We start from the raw sequence: 23,254 nt of genomic DNA on the forward strand, positions 1-23,254 counted from the left end.
AGGTTGTAACTTTACACACACATTCAGTGGGGAAATATGATAGCTCGATTTCTAAGATTTCAACCTGACCATTGCAAAGGCAATACTCATATGAGAAAAGAGAGAGGAAGAAAGGTGCTTCTTGCCACAGCTTTATCTAATGTGATCTCTGGATACCGTTCATGAAAGACAAGAAACCTGCTGTGCTCTAGAAAGCGAAGCAGCCTCTTTCTGTAGCACCACCAAGTGGTTGAGCATCTGTAGGAAAAAATCTGCCTGCGCAACAAGCATGCAGCAGTGCTGCACAGCAGCATTTTTCAACTACTTTACAGTATTTTAAGTGGTAAATATGATTTTCGGCATGCAAACCTGGATGTAAATTGGGATTAACATCACTGAAGCCGGCCAGAGTGTGGGTGAAGACAGTATTAGACGTGTTGCACTCAAAGCTGTCAGAAGACTGACAAAACCTTAATGCTTATCTGTTGTTGTGGGTGAGCAGATGTCTTGATCTGTGAACCAGGACCTGACTGCATTAGGAGTGCTACAAACACAGAATGATAGACAGGTCCTTGTTTGACAAATTTTTCACTGGGAAGTGGTATCGGGAATCAGTGGTAGGCAAGATCTTTTAATGCTTTTTGAGCAGAATTTACTTTTTATCTCCTGAAAAAAACATTCTATGTGAATTTTTAAATCAGATTTGAACAGCTATGAAAGGGGATATGATCAGAAATGAAGGCAGGATCTGGTTCTTCGTTCCATGAAAGGCTCCTGGTGTCAAATCGCCCTGTGCCATAAATATATGATAAATGATCAGTGAAACTTTTTCAGATGACATGTTATAAGCTGTTGCTGCCCTACCTTGAGGGTTGCTACTCAAGGAGGATTCCTTTGCCTCGAGTCTTCTTGTGATGGAGAGGGGCCTGTAACAGCTTGGCTGCCCAAGCTCACCCCTGCCACAGAGATTTGCAGGCAAAGGGATTGCCTGGGATGTCCCTTGTGAAACCCAGCTCCCAACATGGTCCTCAGGAGCACACAAGCACCTAGCTTAAGAGGGCATCCACATTGCCCAGGCCACTGGTATTGTCCTGGTCACGGCTTATTTGAACCCACACGTCTGACTCATAGGACTAAAAGGGCTGCTCCTGGGACCAGACCATCAGCCTACATCTGTGTAAAACTGATTTAAGCAGGTTTCAATGCAGGAGCAAAGCCCTTGCATTTGCAGTAATTAGCCCTTAGAAAGGCATGCTGTGTAATATGTCTCTCAGCTATCACATCCCCCTTTAATCACGGCATTCGTCAATTGTAGGTATCATTATGTCTCGGCCAATGACCCCTACTTGCTTCCTGGCCAAAAAGGAGGACACTGAGGCTTCTGTTCATCACTGACCTTTTGCAGTGCCACAGCAACATCAGCTCCCTGCTGCCTCCAGGAACAGGGGGGACCAAAGGTGTCTCAGCCCTACATGGGGGCTCCTCAGGTGAAAAGAGCCCCAGGAGGAATAAAAGGCCACCTTCTTCTGTACTGACTAACACTCCTGTAATTAATAAAGCAGGTGCTCGGTGCCCATTCTGTTTGCCTGCCTGCAAACTTGTAACACAGCCGGAGATGCCTGAGGTGCCACTGTTTGGAAAAGCAGCAGAAGACCCAGCATTCCTAATGGCAGAGATATGCTTTCAAAAATACGTTTCTTAGCACAACAGGCAAAGCTCAAAGGGGCCTGAGGTGAAGTCTGAGGTGAAGCTTTGCAGAGTCCCATTTCAAGAACAGCAGCAGCAGTATGGTTGTCGGACTCATCCTCCAGGAAGATACTGCAGACGTATAATGGGAATATTTTTATGTGAAAATAAGAGAAGCACCAGCAGACCAGGACCCATCATAAGCAAACTTGTGAGAGCTAAATGTGATTTTCAGAGGAGGTGATTATGCATGGCTGCCACAGCGTTCAATGGGAGCAGTGACTACTCAGCACTCCTGAAGAGAAGGCTGGATTGGCCCTGAGGGAAAGTAGATAAATTGAGTCAAAACACATGGCAGTGTCTGATTTCCAAGGGATTATTATAATCAATAACAACTCTGTGCATTTGTGTGTGTGTCTGTGGTATAACAAACAGCAGCATATATATATATGAATATATATAAAACCAATAATGTCTGTATGTATGTATGTACACATGCAAGCTCATATTGCTTAAATACCTATACTAGGAATCCTGTCAATATTAGCCATCAATATTAAACATCCTTTTATGTTTATGTTGATGCTTGAGGATCTGAACCCAAGTTGACAAGGAGTTGAAATATTGTTCACTGATAGCTCTAAAAATACAGTCACGGTGAAGCATATCACTACGCTCAAGCTGAAGTCAAGCTGCCTGTTTTAATACAAAGCTGGGCACCCCATTGTAGCTCTGGCCATCTGCGTGCACGCTATGTTTAAAATGGAAAAAGGCCTCTGGGGAAAATGAACCAAATTCACCATGGGTACAAGCAGGCATGGCTCCTTTGAGGTCTGTGGAATGTATTTGCTTGCACCAGTGATGGATTTAATCCAGAGACCGTTGTTCTTTATGAGACCTCATTTTCCTTTGTGTGTATGCCAGTGTAACTCCACTTATTTTGGTAGGAATAATATTAATTTATACTGGTGTAAGTTATGGAAATTTTTAATTTTGCTTTTCAGCACAGATGCTAGATAACAACTTCCATAGCCTGTTTCGTTTCCTACTTTAATTTTTTCTGCAGGTGCATTTTCTCTGATTTTTCTATGTTTACTTCAGAATTCCTTAGTCTCAGTGAGAAGGCAGCCAGGTCTTCAGTGCCCACATCCATTACCTGCTCCTTAGAGTGGATGTTTTTCCCTAGTGCATATCCCATTCCTGGTGCTGAGGATTGCCCTGTTGCCTTCACCGGCATTTCCCTCCTGCTGCCATCACAGCCACCACCGTTCCAGCCAGGAAGGGCTGCACCCTCCAGTAGTTCATTAATGCTCCTTGTTAGTTGTCCAGAGACTGGAGACAGACGGGTCATGCTCCATGTGCATGAGGCATCCCTTTTCTTCCCTGTGGGTTGGCTGGACAACCTAATTTTCCCTGGAGAAATAGCTTGTGGTTAATAACACAGGCCATGTCAACAAAATTTGGTAGAAAATAATAGTGTGCAAGTAGCAGGCAGCATCATAGAGCATCAGAGCCGATCAAAAGGGCTTAATATTTAGCGGTTGGGAGAGTAGACCAGGATGAAGATAATCTTAACTCTCACTACGATGCAGTTAGCAAAAAGCACACATCTCTCTCTGCCTCTTTTACTGTCAGACTTTGTGCCTCTGGGCTTAACCTTGCACTGAATGCCACCAAAACAATTCCCTATTCCTTAAGTTTTGTGTTCCTGAAAAGCAGTGGCAGAATAGGTAAACAGATTTGAGCTATGGAGTTTATACAGGCTATTAAAAAGAGTCCAAGGGAGAAAAGGCTACCTAAGCATCACACTGAGGGTGTGGTAGGAGAGGTTAAAGTACAAGCTGTCTTTCTTGAATGCCTGTCCTCTCACCGACTGATGTCATTTCCCCTGATAGCCCGAGCATTAGCCCTCTCCTCGATTGAAAAATGAGTCCCTGAGGAGCCTAAATTAAAGACGCCCGTACAAAAATGCAGGGCCTGACCTCTTGCAGCTGCGCCGGGGCTAATACTGATTCATTGTGCTGCTCCGTCCAAGGGCAGACAAGGGGGCAGGGGAGGGATATGGAGGCATTTCAGGCTCCTCGTTAGCTCATTCATAGACACCTGGTGTCCCGCCTCCTCCTCACGCTTCGGTGCATCCCACCCCTATTGTATAGAAAATCCACTTCTTTAGAGATCTGAGCTGCTTGGGCTGGACAAAGACCGAAATTAAATCCGCAGCTGCCCAGGAAGAGGCTCTCTCCGTCGGGGGTTATTATCGAGGATCTCTGATGAGAGAGCAGAGCAGGCAACTCCCCTCGCCTCTGTCACTTCCAGTTACAGGTTTGGGCAGATGCGCCCGCACGTATTTTTCTTCCTCCACATAAATAACGCGGGTCACTGTAGCTGATGTGGTCTGTCATGCCTCCACTGACCCAGTTTAGCTCCAGAGCTTTATGTGACCCGCTGCACTCACCACGTTTGGCTGGACAACCCTCCAACTGTTTGCAGCCTGCAGGAAACGGTGTCATGAGGCGGTGAGGCCAAAATATCCTCATGGCAGCTCCTTCACTCTCACTGAAGTTGCATCAACAGTAAATTTGAACCGACAAGGGCCAGCTCCTATTCTCAGTTACCCCAGAGAGAGCCTGGAATTGCATCATTAGCATCCAAGGAGTTATTTTTGATCTACACGGGCACAAGTGCGAGCAGAATCTGGCACCGAGTTTAAAGGAGCAAAACAAAGAGAGGTTTACGTCAAAAAGGAACAGCGGCAGGTGGCACATATAGGCTATATAGTCCCAAGTTTTGAAAGGAAAAGAAACATAAAGTTAATGGAAAACCTTTGTGGCTGCTAAATACGTTTTATTCTTGAATCCCCTGTGGAACCAGCCAGTCCCTTGGCTTATAAAAATAGATGCAGCAGGTGTTAGTTCGAAGACTTTTGTGCCTCATGTTAAGGGCACTAATGAGAAGTTTATGGTCAGTGAAACCTGGAGGAGAAAGCAGGATTACAGTGGAAAAATTTTGTCCCATTACATTAGAGAACATCTGGAGCAATGCCATTGACCAGGGGAATTTAAATCTGCATCTCAAAAGCTTTGCATATCTGATCACCATTCCTACTATCGCTGTCTAAATAGCCTCATGCTGGTAACCCGACCTATTTAGTTGGTGGCTGCTCCTTCTGTTCTCTACAACTAACTCATTTCTTTCAAGGCGATGCTGAGGATGAGTGTTGTTATCTGATTTTCTCTTGGTTTCCTTCTTTACTCTGATGTGTTTCCTGTGTTTTCTTTGGCCACATCAACTAAATTGCAGCTCTTTAAAAGACAGCCAAAGACAAGTTGCCTCCTAGGGACTGATGCTAGCCAGGCTACAGCGTGGGGGTGTGAACATTATGCAATTAGCAAGATATGGAGCTGAGAGTGGGATTTGCACAGCAGCCTCGGGGAACTGGATGGCTGAATCCCATTAGGGTTGCAGTGGGGTTTGGCAGCCTTGCTCTTCCTGGCCGCCTTTGAAGAAGTCTCAGCACAAAGCTGAAGTCTAAATCTTGCATGAAGCAAGATGCACTGTTACTCCCACAGGACTGAGTACTTGCTCATTGCTATTGGAGAAGATGAGCTGGAGGCTGAGGAAGAATCCCCAGGCACAACTCCCATTATCCTATGTAAGGATATAGGGAAATATAAGGAGAATTTCAGGCACTGTCAGAAGATATTATCAGTGTTGGAGATCTGTCCAAATCTGTACAGGCAAATCAGCTAGAAAGATAACTGCAATATATCCTTGCATTTGGGAAGACTTGTACATATTTATAATTACACAATATTTATAAAAAAGGATAAATGTTCTTCTTCAGAGATCCACATGCACTTTAGCAAATGGTGTGTGAATTACTCATGCGATCTCTTCAATCGCCACAGAAAGCCTGCTCAACAGCAGCCAGCCTCCCTACGCATCGTTAGGGCAGCAAATGGGAAATTCAGCCCCAGTTTGAGGATAGTGTGGGATATGGGACAGCAAAAGGCAGTTAATTACATGTTTAGCCCAAAGATGGGCGCTACCAGACCTGTTCTACACAGCATCTTAAGTAATGCAAGTTCTTGACTGATTATGGAATTGTTTTCACTTTGGAAACAATGGAATTGTTTTCACTTTAAAGTACATTCACCCTGCCAGAATGATGAGAAGGGACTCTCATGCCTCAAGAAAGCAAGCTGCAGACTTAGGGGCTTCGGTATTACCACTTACCCTAAGGGCGCTGCAGTCTCCCTTGCCTTTTGCTGCCGGAGCAGCGCACAAGGGTGACCAGGCAGCGATGAAGCTCTGCACCCTGCTGACCGCGGGTGCTCTGGGAAGGCCTCCCACACAGCTGCTTACTCACATTTAGACATTTAACATCATTAAAGCATCATAACAATGTGTCATTTTCCTCTCGTTTGTTAGTATGCAGGAGTTTCTTTGATAAGCAAAAAAACTACTTTAAACTGGTTTCATTTTGACCTTGAAAAGAGTAAATTGAGTCGAACGGCCTTGAAATGGAGTGTTTGTCTGTAACAAATACTCCTAATGAAAAGAGCAGGAGAAGGCAGGGAAAGAACAGACAGACCCCACGGTTCCCTGCCAAGGGTTAATAAAAGGTAGAGCAATATTGCGGTGGAAGCACAGGAAGCTCTAAGATTCTCCACAAGATCAGGACTCATAGTAAAGAAAACAGTCGTTTTGAATAAACTCACTGGTAGAACCTGCAGTAGAGATCTGCCAAAACACCCAAACTCTTTCCTTGATAACTGCAAAGGAGACAAAAATACAGCCAGCTAGAGGTTTCGTTGTCAGAAATGTGCATATAATATCTGAGATCAGAATGTACAAGAAGAATTTCAGCCACACCTTAAATGTCGCAGTTATTTTCAAAAGCAAGTTATTTGGTGGTCTTGAGTCTTTCACTTTACTTAGGCTTTTTCCCCAGAGGGAATTTTCCTTAACTGCAAGGACTCGCTCTGCCTTACTGTACTGGAAGCAATGTGGGAAAAGGATTTCTCCCGTGGTAAAAGCATTTCAGCAAGCACATTGATGAGGAATGCCTGGGACTTAAATACGGGGAAACCCATAGCTGACAGCGTGGAACAGAGGGAGATGTAACAAGGCAACTTTTTTTTTTTTTTTTTTTTTTTAAAAAGGGTAATTACAAACATGTGTAAGGCATAAGGCAAGAAAAAGAAAACAGGGAAAGAATGGCAAGGATCCTGTGGCAAAGTGACCGGTGGTAAGCTGTCATGCCCAAAGCCACAGGATGAGGCCCACAGCATTTATTGCTCACTGGAAGTAATTTTTCAAGTCAAGGAGCAATACTTCTCCAACAAAAATGAAAAATTCCAGTCAGCAGAGGGTAATGGAAGCCCTCTTAAAACAAAAGTATCATTGAAGAGGGACTAATAAATCACCTAGTGACTAGATTTTTTTCATTTGGAGTGGAGAACTCCTCTCTCAAACCAGGTCCCTGTGTCAAGCCCATCCCTGTGGTATTAATAAAGCACTTCAGGATGTGTTTATCTTCACTCAGTACAAACTTCAGAGGGACGTAAGCCCTTTGAATTGGGGCTGGGAGTTTTGGCTGTGCTGGTGGGAGAGCGAGCTGCTAGCCTGAGCCCCCAAGCCCCCTTTGCCTGCATAAACCCACAGTAAATCTCTGCTTCTGCATCTTGGTTGCAGACTGGAAGGGAGGGAAGGAAAGGAGCTCCTCTGCTCAAGTACATAGTAAACCCCACTCCCCAGCACAGGCTTTTTTCCAAATGGTTAAGGCCTGAATGAACTTTGGGCTCACACTCAAGATACGGTATAGCTGCACCCTCCGAAACTCCCTTCCGTTTTGCAGGCAACGATATTGAGGTCGGCTGGATTCACTGAAGAACGCGGCGCCGTGCGTTCCCTTGTTGCATTCGTGATTCCTTTTTGCAGGAATCCAGTGCAGATCGATAGCCTCAGCCATCATCCTGAGACAAACTTATCTCCAAATTTCATCCAGGAAACGTTAAAATCAGGGCTGTATTAACCACCTGGCTGCTTCTAATAGTTCAGACAAAAATGCAAACACTGAACTTCACTTGCTACAGTGCATCTTTTCTCAGTTCGCTTCTCTTTTGCCAACGCAAGAAAGCACATCTCGTCTTGAACTTGGATTGTGCAGTGAGGATTGTAAGCACTTACTTAGATTTATTTCATTGCTCTTCAAGAGGAGGATAACTTTTTGTTACAGTAACATGAGAGAAATTGAAAGGAACAATAAAGAGCACTCCAAAACCTCTTTTTAATAGATGTGCTTCTTTTCATAGTTCAAATACTTTCACAAACAGGGATTTAACTCTGTCCAACCATTTGAATTAGCAGCTCTTGTTACTGAATTAATTTTAGAGGTAAAGTAGTAAATTATACCAGTTCTAATGAATACGAAATAGCAAACGTAAGGAAACTGAAAAGCTTTGTGAAGGCAAGTGAAGGCAAATCAGGATCTGAACAAGGGACAATGTAGTAGGACTCTTGGATAGATGAAGCCTTTTATCCAGCAGTTTGAGGTTTGGGGACAGACCTTCACATGTACAAGAGCTGCATCACTGAGCCGTGTTAAGCAGAGAGCCAGCATGCATGCTGCAAGGGGCATGACCCTAAGACATTAATATGAGACACATACTTCTCTGCCAAAAGTATTTGCGGAGCTTCTGCTACAACAGCAAGAGTACATGTGAGTAGTGATCCCCCAAACCAGATGAACAAATGAGTGAAATCTAAATACAACCCCTCACCTAACCCTTGGTGATTCCTGTGGACTTCGGTGAAAATGCACTAATTCTAGAAAGCTCAAACACGTGATTTCTGTCTTGCATTATGGAGCTGCCAGCACTCCTGGAGCAATGCTTAAAGTCCTTGATCTTCTTCCATGGCCTGAAGCAAAAACTATTTTTGAGGGTTGTATTTAACAAATAATACCACTACGTATTGCCAACTGCATTATAAGTATTCCCTGTCCATACTGAAAGTATGGACAGAAGAAACAGAAGATTCTTTGCCCTGGAAAAAGTTATAAACTAATAAAGCTCCCCAAGCCCTGGAAAATATGTGAGGGGACTGGAGGCTGGAAAGCAGTAGGTAACTATTCTCTTTGGTCCTTGCAAATTTTGCTTTGTAAGGGAATTCTTCACCTTCCCCTATCCCCTTCCCACACGCAACTCATCCCATGAGGGTGGTAATCAACAGAGAAGGATCTGTCAGTGTCCGTGGGCCTCGGACAGAGGCGATCCCACAGAAGACAGAGAAGGGAAGGTGCAGAAACACCTAAAAGTTAACATTATAAAAATGTAACAGGCGCAGTGGGTGCCACCAGCCACCTGGACTGGTTGCTCGCTCTGCTGTGTGCCACATTTGCTTTAGCACACCTCGTCTTTGTCACTGCTGTCTTTGGTTGATCAGCTCCTTTGGGCAGGTAGGCTCTTACGTGACCATACAGTGGAGGGAGGGAACCGTGACACAAAGGACAAATGTGGCCTGCACCCTCACTTCCTACAGCTCCACAGCTGAATTTTTCCCCATGTTGCTACAGGATAACCCAGAAGTGCATGTGTGATAATACACTCTGAAGGCTCTGCGATGTCCTGGCCTGACTTAATCCAAGGAGGTTCCCCTGAGCCCAAAGGAGGCCATGAGGAGTCATCCTGCTGTCTCTACAGCTGCTGCAGCTTTAAAACCCCAATGGCTTAAGGAGGAGGCATAGGGCTTTTTCCAGTCGTGCCACCAACCTGCAGTCACTGGAAGGCTGTGGCATTTTTCTGGGATGCTGTAATGCAGTTTGATCATGGAACACATTCAAGTACAGAGGTATTTTTCATGGGTCTAAGAGGTTATTATCACCTCAGTTAATTATCTATAAGGATTCAGACTCCAGCAAACGTTAATTATCCTTCCATCAATCTCATGTTCATGAAAGCTTAGTAGGGCTAGTTTTAGCAATACAAATATCTCCTTCCTGAATGGAAAAGCTGCTCTTTTTCTTGCCTGTCTTATTTTTAAGTGTTAAACACATTAGACAGAACTGAGGGGTTTTCCCTCTCTTAGAAACCATCCTAAGAATGTTGTAATACTTAATGAAAGTGCTAAGAACAATGCCGTCTTCAGACCTGAATGTATGATGTTAGAAATCTGGTACGGGGATGAGGCAAAAATTGTAAGAATGGGGTGCTTGAAGTCCACATTTAATCCTACAAAATATGCCATTGGGAGAGCGGTTTGGTGCCCAGAGCATTCCAGTGGACAGGTGCCTAAATAAGCCTTCTCATCCAGCACCTGTTAGGATAGGGTTTGAATCTCTGGGCGATGACGCATGACGTAGGAATGACGTACGCATGACGTAGGAATAACAACAGCTTCATTCACTCAGGGTGCTACATTCAGATCAGTCAGTGTCCCTTTTTTTTCTAGCTCTGAGGGTTGTGATGGGACCTCTGAAGGCACCAGCTGAACGTGTACCAGCGTAGCTGCTCTGCCTGAAACTCCAGGCAGAAGCTGTCCTTCAGTTAGGTGTTTACTCTGGAGCTTAATGATGAGCATTGGCCTGTCTATACTGTTAATGTTTGCAATCTTGTGAACAGAAATAGCTAGTAAATACACCCTGAGGCCCAGCCTGCTTCCCCAACACCATAAACCAAGTGTGTTTAAACCATAAACCATACAAGCCTGTACTACCTCCTTTGATAATGTTCTTACGCTGCTGTGTCCAGACCTTGAGAAGGGGACTTCAAAAAGGAAAGGCTTGCTCAGCATGGGAAGATCTGTTAGCTATTAGGTGTTCTGGTAAACAGCTCTGGTGCACTCGAAGGAAAGGAGAGGATTTTTGGAGCTTTAGGTACTGGAAATCATTGCTGGGTGTATTACGTGTTTTCAGTGTAGCTTTGGGCAAAGTGCTTTGGCCTTGATTTTCTACCAGGAGAGGAAATGGGAGTGTAGCTACTGACTTGAGTGGGATCTGGGTCAGGACCCTTATCTCTCCATAACTTCTAAGTTTCCCATCTGACTGGAAATTTTCTTTAAGTCCTCACTGTTTTCAATTTACAGACTTCGAGCAGTCCGCAAAGGTCGTCCAAGCGAGGCTTCCCAGGCTGCACAGCTCGGAGGTAGCCTGCTGCCCTTCCCGGGTCTCTGGCTCCCAAGCAGACCACCTTGTATGTTGGATCCCGCTCCCTTGTGCAGAGCGTTTTGAGTTTCCAGGGCAGGGAAGTACTTGACGGAAAGTTTTTTTGGCCTGAGTGACACCGAAGTGTGAACTGTCCAAACACACTCTGGGAACGGCAATGTTTTGTTTTTAACCTGCCACTAATGAGGATGTCAAATCATTTGTTTAGAGTGTGTCTCTTGCAGTGCTCTCTCTAAACAGGTGGCTCTGCAATGGCTATCATCTCAAGCCCTGTTTTTGCTTGTGGCTTCAAATTATTACTGTAAAGCATATAATATTTAAACATCACATTCTGCACCCCCCTGGCATGTATATATTGATGGGAAGTTTGGCAAAAAGGGAGAAAGAAGGGGAAAAGAAAACATTATCAGAGTTTTGTCTGAAAGTCAGAGCACTAAAAAAAAATTGAAAGAGAGTTTCAAGGTAACCCTGATTCTTTCTCCGTTTGTTATGTTTTCCATCCTTACTCATAACTGTAGGACTCCATCCCAGTCCCAACCTAAGCAGCATTGACAGGAAAGGATTATCCACAGGAATGTGACATATTTACATCTAGAGTGCCAAAGGAAAATCTTTCTGAGTGGAACAAAGCCGGCTTTATTTGAACTTGCTTCTTCCTCTAGAATTATGGATGGACACCAGGGTGGGGCACAGGAGTTAACTGGGTAGTAAGTATTTCGTCTGAACTATTTTTTTCTAAACAGGATATTTAGCAAAATGAGCAATTGCTTCTTTGGCTTTTATTCCTCTCACAGTGAAATTGGAATCACTTGAGAAAAGATTTGTCCTCCAATGCTAAGCTGAGCATCTAGATAGCATTGTCTTGGAAAACATTTTGAGATGTATTATTTGTATATCCGTATCAGCCAAAGAAACACCTGCTACATAAGCTCCAATATTAAAAAAAAAAAAAAAAAAAAAAAAAAGCAGAGTTCAAGGATGTCTTTGTCTGAGGTCTAGCAGGCTGCAACTGCGATGCTGCATTAACTCTGAATAGCTCCGGGGTTTAGTATTTGCATTATAAATGCAGGAATCATCAGGCTCTGCTCTTATAAAGAGATTTCTGAGTTCCCTTTCTCAGTGCATGAGCAAGCATTGACTCCTGAGAAGATATATTATATTGGGAGCTTGCAAAATATTGCATATTAGAGATTCTGGAAAGGTTTTGCTATTTGAGCAAGCAGAAAATATACTTTTTGCTTTGGTTTCCAAGGTAGAATTGCTCTTTGAGCATCCTTGGTCAGTGTTAGGCCAAAGGGCTTCTTGGGAAAGGGATTTGCTTTGTATGCTTTTTGACCATCTCATGCCAGGATTTACAAATAAGTGTCGATAAAGTCCTGCGTGTAAATATTCTGACTCTGCATCTCTGATATCCGTGAATACCTGCTCATGGCTGGCGGAGGCTGACGATGACTGAAATGCTCGCAGGAAGGGCAGGGTAGCAGCAATGTACGAGCACGCAGAGGACCACCGAGGATTAGCATCTCACGGTGCTAAATATCATATACAGCTGGTATTAAAACCAAAACCAAACCAGCCACAGTTTCCCCCTCCCTAAACATCTCCTCACTGAGCAGCTGATGACACAACGAAGGGGCCAGGGACCAGTTATTAGCCAAATGGCTGAACTGCGCAGAGTAAGGAGCTGTTGCTTCTAGAATGAGCCCAGCACTGGATGAAGAAGGTTTTTTCAGGGGGATGTTACCGCAGAAGGAGGGCATTAAGCAGGGCACACGAGCAGATGCCGCTGTGGGACCCGGGGAAGGGAGCTGGGGGGGGAGCTGGCGCCCGGCCTTTGCAAGCAGGAGGCGCCAGGCTGGGCACCTTCCCGCCCCCTGCCCGGGGAAGGCGTTCCAGTGGGGCGGACGGACGGGCGGACGGACAGACGGACGGAGGGCGGGCGGGCGGGAGGGGCAGGCAGGCGCACAGCCCTCCCCGAGCCGCGCCGGCTGCCGCCCCGCGCCGCCGCCACCGGAGGGCGCCCGCCGCCGCCGCCGGCAGCGCTCCCGCCCGCTCGCAGCGCGCCCCGCCGCCTGCGCCGCCCCCGCCGCAGCGGCAAGGGCGCGGGTTTCGGCTATTGCCGTGCTTGTGCATCTCAGAAAGCCTTTTTTCCTGGAGTCGTTTCATTCCTTTGCAGCTCCGTTTACACTACTAGCTGAGTCACGCCAAATAAGATGGTGAAAAGGCTAAATCGCTGATCCATGTTTTAATAAAACCTCTAACACGCGCATTTAGGCCGCCAGAAACTCTGCTTGCTGTTACAGGTTATTTCACTGGAGGCAGTGGTCGAAGCCCTCCTGGGAGAAGTTCCTGCAGCAGCACAAGATGTATCCCCACCACGTTTGCCAGCACAGGTATTTGGGCAAGCCCTTTCCAGCGCCATCAAGTCCACAGCGCCTTGGCGTAACAGCTTCTCCATCTATAAGATGAGAGCTGAAAATGAAGACAAATGTTAACGAACTGGCTCGATCAATACCTCATCAACCAGGTGGACGGTTTCCATTGAAATTTGTTACTGCAACACCACGTTATTGATGAACTACCAAGAATGTAAAAGAACACTGGCAGCATAGACTATGTCTTGCTTGAGTCCTTCTCCGCTGCTTTTATTGCAAAGTCTAAAAACAACGGCCAAGAGCAGCAGCGGGACGGGACGTGCTCTGTGAGCATTTGTGAGGGAATTAGGAAGTGTTTGTGCTCGATGAGGCCGTCAAGCCACATAGAAAAACTGAACCTCCAGCCCGCCAAGGGATCCTTGCCGCTGTGCCTGCCTCCAGCCACATTACTATTTATAGAGAATTCTTCTTTTTATTTAGTGAAGTCGTTTCAATAGTTTGACATAGAATTTAAGTTACTAGAGGCATAACTAGTAATTTTTCATTCAATCTTTGACATCCAGTTTGGCCCAGCTGCACTGCTGGCTTTACAGCCTCTTTAAGTTCCTTCATCACGTAGCTACTACCCTTTAAAGCCATGCTTGTGGCCAGCTTCCAGTCAACAGGTTATGTCAAATCTCTTTTAGATGGAAGGGCTTGGGTGCTCACTTCTTTTGTTGAACACATAGGTAGTCTAATAACAGGGATTACCTACCTCTATGAATTTGGCCTTGGGAATTGCCAGGACATGATGATGCCCATACTCCTGAAATGACCCTTTCCCAAACTTTTGAAAGCCAGGCATCCATCAGGAAGATGGTATGAGATTATGGGCCTTGCAATCCAGCATTCAAAGCTATGCAAAAGGAGCAGCCACTTTGGAAAGACTGTATGATCCTTTCTGTACATTATTCCTGTTCTACATGCTTTGGACATTGTGAAAGTCTTACCAAGGCATTGCTGGTGGCGTCTGACATTCATTGCATAAATCACATATTTCACACCTCACAACTATCATCGTGGGCTTCTAGGCTTGGTGGTCAACACCACGGCATTGATCTGACTCAAATCCTGTTTTCAAGAGTTCCTCTGTAACCACAACAGGTACGATTGCCTCCGTGTTCCCCTATGAAAGCTGAGAACAAGTATAGGGCTGGTTCTTCCCCCAAGCCCTTTCCTGTATCCCACTGGAAGCATCCCAGGAAGCATAACGTTAAGTAAGCAGCAATCAAAAAAAAGGTGCAAAGAATATTCCCAATGTTTATTATGTATTAAAAATACCGCGAATAAGCCATACAGTTCATTTCACAGTAACCTAACAACATTGTTCAAGAACTCGGTAAGTCAACAAAGAACAGTGCAGTTCCAACAGTGACAAGTTACCTTAATGCTGTGGGTCCCTCCTTCCCTGCCAGCAATTCTTTCCTGTTTACAGTGGGAACAACACTAGATATGGTTCAGTATCTTGTTTACTGAGGAGAACTCCTTTTCACCTGCGCTGTTCCCACAAGCACACCGCTTCTGGGAGGTGCTGTTTCTAGGAATTATTCTTCTAACGTAGCCACGGATCTGGCTAGTGCAGGCTGAGGTGGGCATGGCGCGCACGACCTATTTCCAAGGTATCCGCGTGCAGACCCCGTTACCAAATCTTTGGATAAAGTTCAAAAGTAAACTTGAAATAGAGGGATATTAGAAATCCTTTCCGAAAAGAGAGAAAACCAAGAAAGCTCCGTGAGAAAGTGGTTTTTAAATGAGCATCTTGAGAATTATGACACTTTTTCCTCACTCTCAGCCAGTTCCTAGAAGGATCCTTTGCTACCAGTGCCCCAGGCAGACACCCGGTGACAACAACGGTGACAAGAATCAGGCACCAAGTCCTGAATACGTAACAACAGTTCAGGTCACTGTCAGCTGTGTGAAAACTTGGAAATGTATACACCTTAGAAGCAATTCTGCTGATTTCATGGTGATTTTCCCCCTTGTGTGTTTTGGAGTGTACTACTGTCATTAGCATGCTTGCTATACATGGAACACGAGAGGTGCAATTTTAGTCCGTCTTTTTCCTTATTAAAATTCGCAATCATTTTTACAGAAAATCCTGTATCACAGACAAATTAGGCCTTTCCAGGAAAGACACAGCCCCAAAATACGACAAAAATAATACTGTACTTTCTTGAAACTAATCCCGTAATTCAGATGTCCCTTCAAAGCACTGGTCTTCTACACCAGCAGCTGAAGATGATGGCAAAGCGGCCTGTGCTCATAAAGAATGAATCTTTCCAGCCACATGGCAGAACACCTCTCTTAGGCCTTAGCCCCAAGCAGTGCCACTTACCTCAAACCTTCCTTTCAGGGGGTTCAGCTAACCCCTTGCTTGGTACAGATTAAGGACTCGCAGAAATATACTACAGCTCAACTGACACCTGGTAAACTGACCACATGGCCGAGTCCCAAACTGCAGAAAAGGATGAGTTGCTTCAAACCTGGTCCACACTTAAGTTTATGGGTCTAAACAGTTTAAGATAGGGGTGTAGTTTTGTTCATTTGTTTCTTAAACCAAAACATACCAGTAAAATTCTCAGTGTGTTTGTACCAGAACAGGTGTAGCCCTTCTGTGTGGGATATCTAGTGTCATAGTGTGAAACACCTTCATGCCATTAAATACGTGCGCATGCTAACGAGGCTGTAGTGCCTTAGTTACACCACTGCAGTTACAGCGGTACAACTTTATAGAGAAGATGAGCCCTTAGAAACTCAACCCCCAACTAAACTCATGTTTTCTGAAACCAAAATTTTAAAAAAAAAAAACACTACACAAAAGAGAAATAAAAGAAATAAGCAGAACTGTCTCTATTATTAAAGTATTCTTATTCTCTTTGGAGGTATCAAATTGCTTTTAAAAAGAGTAAAAAACTGGGCATACAAAAGCTATTCTCCTTAATCCATTATTTGCACAAGGAGCATTGCTGCCTAAACTTTTTCATGTATTTTTTCTACTTTCACAAACAACCTTTCCAGATCATTCCTCAGGTCATCTATTGAGCTCTTCACAGACTCCAGGTTGTTCTCATTATTTTCAATTTTCACCGAGTAGGAGACTAAACTATCCACTGCAGTTCTTATCATTTTCAAATCGGAATCAACCTGGCTGACAGAAGATCTCAGTTCATCTACAGAGCCTTCCACAGAAGAAAATTTTTCAAGATAGCCTTGAGAATGTGCTTGATCTGTCTGAAGACTTCCTTGATCCAACAAAGTACTAATTTGCTTCTGGACATCCTGAAGAGCACCGGAGGATGGCAGGTCACTGATGCTTCTCCTCAAGTTTTCTACGTCATTGTACAGCGAGGTCTGTGATTCACCAAGATTTTTCAGAACGTCTGTGACTGAAGTTACGTCCATATCTGAGATTCCCTGAAGAGCAGTAATGCTTTGTTCTAGGGTACTGAGCTTGTTCTCGTATTCTGCCTCCTTAGAAAGGAAAGACTGCAACTTTTCACTGTTTTGAGCAGCAACAGAAGTTAGAGACTCCAGGCTGTCTTCTATGTGTCTCAATCGAGACTCCAGTCCTTCACTGTTCTTCCCAAAAGTTTCTAATGCTTTTCTGAAGAGTTCATTTTCTTCCCATTTGTTGAGGTCAGCTTTAACTTGCAGTAAATCTTCATCGAGTCTTTTAATGTCACCAGGGAGCTGGGTAATAGACTCCTCAGCTCTCAGAACTTTCTCTTGTAAAGCTTTTAATGAAAGGTGTTCGGTGTCCGCAGCCTCTTTGAATTTCTCATGTTCTTGTTTGAGGTTGACTAGCTCTTTCACTTCAGTATACACATCAGACTCCATGGAGTCTATTGTACTCTTCAAGGTCTCTATGTCCTTCTCTTTGGTTTTCATGGATGCTTGCATCTCATCAAAAGCATCTTTTAGCACCTTAATTTCATGTTTATACACATCTGCCTCTTCTAGTGAATCAACCTTTGCTTTCATATTGTTGATTTCATCTTGGCTCCTTTGCTGGACTTCAGTGAATACAGCAATGTTATCATTTATAGACTTGGTTAGCTCTGTTAGTCTCTCTTCCACTGTGTTTTCCAGAGATGTGAAGTCTCGTTCCCTTGCATCCTTCACCATGTGGATGCCGTCAGACAAGTCTTTCAAAATTTCATTTTGCAGCTTCTGAAGCACTTCACTGATCCGGTTTATTTCACTCTCCCCTTGTTTAACAGCCTTCTCAGTAACCTCCTGCTTCTGCTGAGCAATTTTCATCATGGATTCAAATTCTCCAAATGTGGCTTGAAGGGAACGCACCTAAAAGAGAAATCCACACGGTTAATATTTACAATTGCATCCTTACCTACATCCTTACCCATTGTGTCTAAGATCCTTATGGCCCTTGTTACCGTATGAAATGATCACCTTGCAATCCTTGATGTTCCCTACCTGAGGTGACCCTATGGCACGCAGATACGGGAGGCACAAAAAGCCCAGCATCTAGAGCCTTACAGCTCTATAGATACGTACATCTGCTGCTGAGGATCCCTGGCCTCACTGACCTGCCACAGATGATCCAGTAAATCCGTGGCAGTGAAAATCAAAGTCCAGTCTCCACAGTTTGCATCCTTCCCCTATATGATTCCTGGTTCTATGGGCCACAAGTCCGTAAGGGAGGAAAGGGAGGGGAAAAAAAAAACCTAAAGAACATCTGGCATCAGCTTCTGAATACAGAAAGGCTGGGATTAAACTTTAGCAGGCAATCAGACCCAAAGCCAATTCCAGAACATCAAAGAAGTTTCAAAGTAGACAAGAAAGAGTAACAGGAAAAATTAGGGGGAAAGGGAAGCTGGGAATGGCTGGGGAATGGGAGTAGTAATCATGACATTTTGCTGCTCCTCAACACCAATGGAGACACAGATTCTTCTTGTTAACTATTTTTTAAGATAAAAACCCACAGAAAGGCTTTAATGTTCTAAATACTTAGTAGCTCATTATTCACACATGTGCATACACCCACATGCTTTCAGTGAACAGGGGCACATGTATGGACACAGGCAGAGAGCAAAGCCATAGCAGCCGCCAAACGGACTGACTTGCATCTAGCTCAGGGTAGTACAGAAACTTGTTACCACCGAGTCAGGCATGCTATTAAGCTTCCCAATTACAAAAACTACAGTTGGTTTTAGTAGCAGCAAGAGGGAAAAGGTCCAGGGGAGAGTGGCCACCACATTCATTTACTCTCACATTTAAAGGTAAGATCCAGGCACACCAATGGGGAAGCACACGTTACTTAATTTTGAGGCCAAGCAGAATATCAGCCTCAAGACTGTGGAGAAATCTTTTTGTGTGTGTGTGGGTTGTTTTTTTTTAAACGTTGTAAAGCAATGCAAGAACTCCCACTGGCTGCAACAGGAATCCATCATGTAGAAAATACCTCAAGGCTTTGGCAGGATGGCAAGTGCTGAGTAATACATGTTGCCTTGCCTCATGCTACTCCCTATGTCTGAGGGGTATATTAATCAGTCATGCCACATGGGCTGCCATGTTTACTGATTAGATACACAGCTGGAGGGGTGTTTTTATTTATAAATAGAAGGAAGTATATTTTATATGTTCTCAGAAAGAAATATATAGAGCTTCCTTCTTTTTTCCTTTTTCACTGAAGGAGGCTCCAGCAGTTCCCAGTCAGCCTCTGAACCTAGAAATGAATCTCAAAAGACCTAACAGACTCACTAATTAGAAATTAAGTTAGTCACGTGTATTTCTGCAAGATTAAATCCCAGGCCAAATCCTCCTTGGTTTTCATGGAAGTCTGCACCGTGGAAGGATTTCAGAGTTTGGCCACAAGACGTGCCCTTGCTCCAACAGATCCCTGCAGTTTGAAGAATACCCATAAAGGTGACTTCCTTTTCCTCCCTCTTACCTAGAAAGGTTTGTAATGACTTTCCATTCCCTGTACTTGTATTCTCTACTGCTCACATACGAAACTACAAATGAGCTGGGGCGGGGGGGAGCAGGTAGTACCGCCATACGTATTGCAGCAGGACACCAGCATTACATTGATTTACCAACCTCACTTTCATTATGTCTTAGTTGTCATTCATTCTGATTTTTTCCACATAGAGAGCTTTTTCTCCATCACTATAAATGGACTGCAGAAATCTAGGAGGGCATAGGGAAGTTCTCCTCCTCCTCCTCTTATGACAGAATTTATTTTTCTTTGACACATTCCAACTAAATCACCAAATTCATATCTGCAATTAACCATCTTCAAATGTTAGTCTAAGAAAAGACTTCAGAAACGCCCAGGAGAACCCTCCAGAGGCCCAGGAGGTCTCCACTGGTGTAGGTTTGACAGAGAGGGATCCCACCCCTCTGCAGTGGAAGTACTTCATACCTGCTCCTCCACTGCATTTGGGCAATGCTCATGGTGTAACCTGAAGCTATCCTCCTATACTTCCAGCTGGGCCAGCCACTTGAAGATCAGAGAGCTCTGATATAAGAAAATGGACCGAGGTCTTCAGATTAGACCAGCTTCTAATCTGATCCGTCGTAACCAAGAGCCACCAGGGCCCAAATCAAATCCCTTGCACGAGAGGGGTAAAACTCACAACTTCAAAGTAACAGTTCACATTCACTACACAGTTGGTTTGTGTGCGCACCTACGTCTTGAGTTTGCCTGTTTGGTGTTCATGGCTGGTAAGGTTTGAAACCATAGCCCCTGAAAGGTTTAACACCATAAATAGCACATAAAAATATGTCTATAGCTAACAACTCAGTCTTCTCTAACCAGTCATACTGTCTGGTGTTCAAACACCAAACGACCTTGGCCTTCCTGAGAGCTGTGCTATATTAAAGACTAAACGTCCACATCATTTCCTTTCTCCTCCTACTGCTGATGTGTAAAGCAGATGAGTTTATATAACGCTTACTCCTGACAGGAGCTCTCTGCAGTAAAAGACCGAAGGGGAAAGCCAGTTCCGCACAGCAGCCTGCGCTGACGGCACTCCAAAAGTACAAGGCAGGACCCTACGCTTTCGTAAAGCAATGAAATACAGCCTGGTCTCCTCTCCCTCAAGTACATTCTTCTGTAAGGAGAAGAGCAAACCACGGCAAGCAAAGCTTTCAAGGGTTACATCGAAACTCCGCAGGATCTCTTCCCCTGACTTCTATTCTTGCATTACTGTAGGTGCGTCTAACATCGGCCATCTGCTATATACAGGCAAATAGTTTCAGTTCTCTTTGAAACAAACTATTTATAAACTTCTGGTATACACCTCTCTCCTAGAACATGTAACATATACCTAGGATTTTCTGCAACGACACGGAGACAGAAGCAGCAAATTGGACCCATTCCTATGCGTGGAAGGGCTTACATACTGCACGTACATCTGGGTTCTATACTCATGTATTGTAATCGTACGTCCTGTAAGTCCTGCCACTGCAATGTCTTTCTTCATACAAAGTGTCTCTAAAAATGCCTTAAAAACTAGGAAAAAACAATAACCGTTGCTAGTTCAAATCCCAGCCCAGTCATCAGCGAGTAAAAAACCCAGGATTTAAAATGAGCTTCAGAAACAACACCATAGCCCTGCATTTTACAACCCTTTCCCCCCCCCGCATGCGAGTTTTCCTTTTCCTCCTCCTCGTAAGGGAGAGGAAGCACCAAGCCTGACCCTACGAACTCCACGCGCGCAGGCCGCCGCGCTGCCGGCAGGGCCACAGGACAGCCGGGGGATCCCCGCCGGCGCCCGTCCCTCCGCCCTGTCCCCCCGCCACCGGCCAGGGCCCGCGCTCGCAGGGAACGCGGGGAATCTGCACGGCTCACTGTGCAGAAAGCAGTCAAGCCGAGACAAGAATTTCCTTTTCTTTGATCTGACTCAGTCATAACTTTACTGCTTTCCAACCAATCTACCTACTCCCTAGACAGAGGCCCGACTGTATGTTGACGGTATGCCTTCACGTACGCCATTTTTTTAAAGGTTTTAGGCACCCTAAGACATATGCAGATGGACAGTGCCGTTCGTAAAACTCTAGCTCGGGGGCTAACAAGGCCTGAGTGAAAAAAGAAGATAAATGAGCATTTCTTTCACTTCGTTTGAGCCACACCCTTGGCCAACAACTTCACGGCCCTTCCGCAGTCCTGGACTGCCACGGACACCGGACGGCCGGAGGCAGCCGGAGGAACGGGGAGGGCAGGGCAGGGCAGGAGCGGCGTCCCTTGCGCAGCCTCTGCTGCCCGGTGAGGCCGGCACGGGTTTTGCTCGCCGAAGCGCGCGGGGACGTCGAGGCAGGACCCTGCCATGTCCAGCCTTGGCGCGCGCACCTGCCCGCTCGACGCGGCGACGCCGAGCAGCCCATCTGCCACGCTCGCCGTGCGGTGCTTTCCGAGGGCCGAGGGTATAACGTTACCGCCGGCAGGCTCTCGGAACTGCGGGTCTGCGCTTCTGCCAACACGTAAGCGTGCGGACCGCATTACATAAAATGGCTTCACGCCCGAGGCCGGGCAGAGCCCGCGGGCAGAGAGCCGGCCGCCGCCGCCGGCTGTCCCGGGGGCCGCCCCGCCCCGCCTGCCGGGGCTGTCTCGCTTTGCCGAGGCCACGTTTGCAGGCGCTGGGAAAACCGCGGCCCAGGCTCCATTTGTCCCTCTGATGCCATGGAAGCATCTTTACGGAGGGAGCGCGGAGGGGGGGGGGGCGGGAATGGGACACGTTTGCTTCCCCGCACGCCGGGCTACCCCTATTTAAGGGGTGAACTCCCCCGCCCGCCCTCCCGCCGGGGCGGCTGCTGCCCCCCGCCCCGCCGAGCAGCGCCGAGCGCCCAGCCCGCCCTGCGCCCGCCGCCCGGGCGGCCCCGCGGGGCGCCCCGCCCGCCCCCCGACGGCGCTACCTTCTGCACCACGGCGTCCAGGGTGGCGGCCAGCTCCTGCCGCTGCCGGCCGGAGGCCTCCCTCTCCCGGGCGCTCCGCCCGACCTCCTCCCGCAGCTGCCGCACGTACCAGCCGGCCGGCAGCGCGGCGCCCAGCACCACCGCGGCGCCCAGCAGCAGCGCCCAGCCGCGGCGGGGGCCGGCGCCGGAGCGGCCCCCCCCGCCCCCCGCGGCGGCCCTGCCGCCCCGGCCGTGCGCCGCCGCCGCCGGCTTCTTCGCCGCCGCCTCCTCGGCGCCGCCGGGCTGCGCGCCCCGCTCGTTGGCGGCGGCGGGCGGGCTGCCGCCCTTAGGGCCCCGGTGCTTGGCGGCCGACATGGCGGGACGGCGCCGCCGTCGTGCGCGGAGCGGGAGCAGCGGGAGCGAGGGAGGCAGAGATGGAGGGAGGGCGGGGGCGGCGGCCCGGGCAGCGCCGCGCTCCCCGCCCCGCCCCGGCCCCCGCCCCGGGGAGCCGCCACGCACACGGGGACGGCCCCGCTCCCTGCCGGGGGAGCCGCCACGCACACGGGCCCGGCCCCGGCTCCGGGGAGCGGCGGGCAGGGCGGAGGGGCCGCCCCCGCTCAGCCGCGGGGTGACGGACCCGCTACCGGCCGCGGCCGCCTCAGCCACGCCGGCCCGGGGCTCTGGGAGCGGGGCGCGCCGGGCCTTGCCCCCGGCAGCCCCCGGCCCCCCCAAGCCCAGCCTCGTCCCGCTGCCGGTTTTTAGTCCCGCGTGTCGTGCCGGTGGCAGAGCGCGGCGGGCTCCCGCCTCCCGCCACTGCCGTTGTGCTTGACTGCGATTTCGGCCGAGGGATTGCGGCAAGCTCCGACAGCGAGGCGTGGAGGAAAAGTTGTTTCGTCCACACGCAGCCTCCCCCGCCCCCGTTCCTGGTGCCTCCAGAGCGGAGACTTGGCATCGGGCCGGCCCCTCGGGCACGCCACAGCTGCCCCGATGGCAGGAGCGGCGCGACGCAAACTCCCGTGGGTTCCAGGGACCGCTTCGTCTGGGCGCCGTGGGCAGAGGCTGGGGGCCGGGCAGCGCAGCCCCCGCGGAGCCCCGGCGCTCCGAGCACCCCCGGTCGCCTCGCCGTGAGCCCGCTGCCTTCACCCTCCCACCG

At 47.4% G+C, this 23,254-nt stretch overlaps 1 protein-coding gene across 1 annotated transcript; it reads right to left on the minus strand.

Moving 5' to 3' along the window:
• Window positions 1-14,532: 14,532 nt before the first annotated feature.
• CKAP4 (cytoskeleton associated protein 4) lies at window positions 14,533-22,476 on the minus strand (the record flags this gene model as incomplete). The annotated part of the gene is made up of 2 exons (XM_082309697.1): window positions 14,533-17,547; window positions 22,123-22,476. 2 exons carry the CDS (start codon window positions 22,474-22,476, stop codon window positions 16,216-16,218), a joined length of 1,686 nt encoding a protein of 561 aa, XP_082165823.1. The 3' UTR covers window positions 14,533-16,215.
• Window positions 22,477-23,254: the final 778 nt, after the last annotated feature.

Source organism: Platalea leucorodia (assembly GCF_965183815.1).
Source record: "Platalea leucorodia genome assembly, chromosome: 4".
NCBI lineage: Eukaryota > Metazoa > Chordata > Aves > Pelecaniformes > Threskiornithidae > Platalea > Platalea leucorodia.